The 2,982-nt window shown below is 39.4% G+C and overlaps 1 protein-coding gene across 1 annotated transcript in view; it reads right to left on the minus strand.

Annotated features, from left to right (window-relative positions):
• The window catches only part of LOC110295212 (dynein heavy chain 7, axonemal-like), a 13,104-nt gene that overhangs the window by 2,549 nt on the left and 7,573 nt on the right, over positions 1-2,982 (minus strand). The window contains exon 5 of the mRNA XM_021163697.1: positions 405-566. Within this exon, the coding sequence (XP_021019356.1) occupies positions 405-566 (162 nt within the window). The remainder of the gene's footprint in view (positions 1-404; positions 567-2,982) is intronic.

Below are 2,982 nucleotides of genomic sequence, written 5' to 3' on the forward strand. Positions count from 1 at the left end.
TTTCCAGGCTCAAAATTAAAGATTTCACTTCTCAAAAAATGAATTCATGCTCCAGAAGAGAAAACTGATAATCCTTCTGCCCCACCCACTTCCTAACCCAGCTGATTTATACTATTTTCATGATAAAAATAACATCATTACTGTTTAAACCTCCACCGGTGGCTATGTGCCAAAATAAATGAGAAAACACAGGCTCCTAAGAGATAAACTGACATCCTAACTAGCTCCTAAAGCAGTTATAATTTCCTGTTATTATAAAGTACTACTTAATAGACTATTGGGAACTGCCTTGCAATTTATTCCATAAGAACAGAATCAGTCATAAGTCCCTGCTCACTGCACCAACACTTAGAACGTGATAAAGAGCATAACAGGTGAGGCCCTTGCTGTGATGTCTGTGGTACCTCATACTGGTCCAGGAACATGCGGAGTTGCTGCACACTGATTCTTAGATCTGTCTCATTGAATTCGTAAGGAATATTCCACCCCAGGGGTCCAAATTTTCGTCTCTCTTGTACCAAAGCGTGAAAGAAACAGAGGCCATAAAGCAATTTCTTGAATTCCTCCTGTAATGAGAAGAAATTGTCCCATGGCATTATTTTTCTATGAACATTGCATCCAACTTACGATGTTTTTGAATTAGTATAGTTATATTCCTTTGCTTATAAATGATATGAGGCTCTTTTCTCCATTCCTCTCCCCTCCATCCCCCCAAAGCCGTAATACACAAGTGTTTTTCTGCAGGTATTTTGGACAAAAATCTGGTCAATCACCCTCAAGTCTAATTGGACCACATGGTTGTATATACTAAGTTTGTAGGAAACAGAGCAAGTCCATCTAATTTAAATTTTTCAGGATTTTTTTTTGAGAGGGGGGTATTCTAACTGAAGCAACACAACACAAGAATTATGAACTCTATGTATAGTCCCAAACTACTATGAAGGAATTTCAAAGGAGATAATATGACCTAAATTGGCAGGTCCCTAACTTCAACAATACAGAATGCTAACAGCACAGCTTGAGGTAGGACTGCAGAATGACTTTTTCAGACATTGAAACTGCTATGCTAGAAGTCAACTTGCTCCCCTCCTCCCTGGTGAAGAGCATGGGGAGGCAGTCATCCTCGCTAGGAAGAGATCAATGGGCCACCAGAGTTGACACTCATAACAGCTGAAAACTGTGGGAAAATGCAAAACTCAGATGTGAAAAAATTGCAGAGGTTATAAGATCAGAGGGAAAGACCAGGTACTCAGCCAAGCAGTGGGCCAACCTAGTGGGAATCCAGAGGAGGAAGGGATGCTGGTAAAGACAACATGTACCATGGATCGAGGAAGCCTCCCAGTCAGAGCCAGTCTGAAGAGTGCACTGGAGAGCCTGAAACAGACTAGATCAGAAGTGTGGTGGGTAGGGGGTGAGGGGGAGTATTACCTCAAACCCATGCCCAGATCAAAAAATTCCCAGCTAAGATCAGGAATATCTGCCCCTTCCTGTTTCAAAACCACTCTGAAGTGAATGGTACCAACAGCTGCGAGCTGTGTCACAGGTCATAAGGAGGAGGATGGCAGCTCATTCTCTTCCCCTGATAAGATGCCACCCGCCAGCCAGGGACACTGGGTGAGAGTGTGGAGAATCCATAGCCTGCATTTGTAATAACAACGAAGTAGTAATTAACATATTGTGTCATACCTCCCAATTTCTGACTCAAGATCTTCTTGCAACTGGAAGTAACTAAAGGATACTTTATTATTTAACAAAACCCAGAAACATCACAGAAAGGACTAAATTTTATCTCACAGCATAAAGTCCCTTTACAGAATAAAATTGAAAAAGAAAATAGAAAACAGGGAGATATAAAATCAGCCAAAAAAGAAATGAGAAAGAGTGAAACAGGTCTGACAAAAGAGAGGTACAGACTAAAAGAGAGGTAAATGACTAAAGACATTTACTAAACATGCCAATATTACTCTGAATTATTTTGCACATATTGAATCATTGATTAAGTTAATAGTGAATTATTGGAATCCAGATGTGTTAATGTAAAAGAAAAGACAAACATGAAGTGAAGACAGAAAAGAATGAATTCAGAAGATGCTGTGAAGCTGAAAATTCTGGCATGTAGTTTTCATGCCTAGAGGGCCTGTAGGACATATATGTATATTTGTATGTTTGCATGCCTATAGATTTTCTTTCTTTAATTTTTGTTGTTGTTGTTTTTGTTTTTACATAGGGTCTCTCCATTTAGCCCTGTCTGTCCTAGAACTCAATACACAGACCAGGCTGACCTCAAACTCACAAAGATCTGCGTGTCTCTACACAGTGCTGGGATTGAAGGAGTGCACCACTATTCCTGGCTGTGTCTATATTTAAGTACCAAGGAAGTCATCTAATATCCATTGTGTTCTCCAATACCATTAACCACTCAGAAGAAGCATAGCTCTTTGGAAAAATGTCTGGCTCTGTGACAGAATCATGAAGATTCCATGATGAGTCTGGAATTTCTTACATTAGAAAGTGAGAGCTGCTAACAACATAGAATTCCTAAAGCTGAAATACACACAGAAAACAGGTTAATGGAGATCTTTTGACTAAATTGGAATAATGTGAGTATAAAATTTTTGATCAATCAATTGCAAATCATTGGGGGGGGAATCAATAAACCCTATGTCCATACCCATATCGAAAGGAGCCACTGCTTATAGGAGTAAAGCCAAGCGTTGAAGGTTCCAAGTGCTGCAACTGGGGACTAACCACTTAAGGACCAACTCAATTGAGTTGAGGTGAGAATGCTCAGTAGATACTAAATATGAATGGAAGGTGGAACACCTTTCCTCCCCAATGTGAAAGAGAAAAACCAATTATTAAGCAGTGGAGAAATTAATCAGTGCCTTTTTAGATAATCAAAATTAGTTTCATCCACTGAGACACAGCATCACCTACTTAAAAATTTGGCTAAGAAAAAAGAAAGAAAGAAAGAAAGAAAGA

This window comes from Mus caroli, chromosome 1, assembly GCF_900094665.2.
Source record: "Mus caroli chromosome 1, CAROLI_EIJ_v1.1, whole genome shotgun sequence".
NCBI classification, from domain to species: domain Eukaryota; kingdom Metazoa; phylum Chordata; class Mammalia; order Rodentia; family Muridae; genus Mus; species Mus caroli.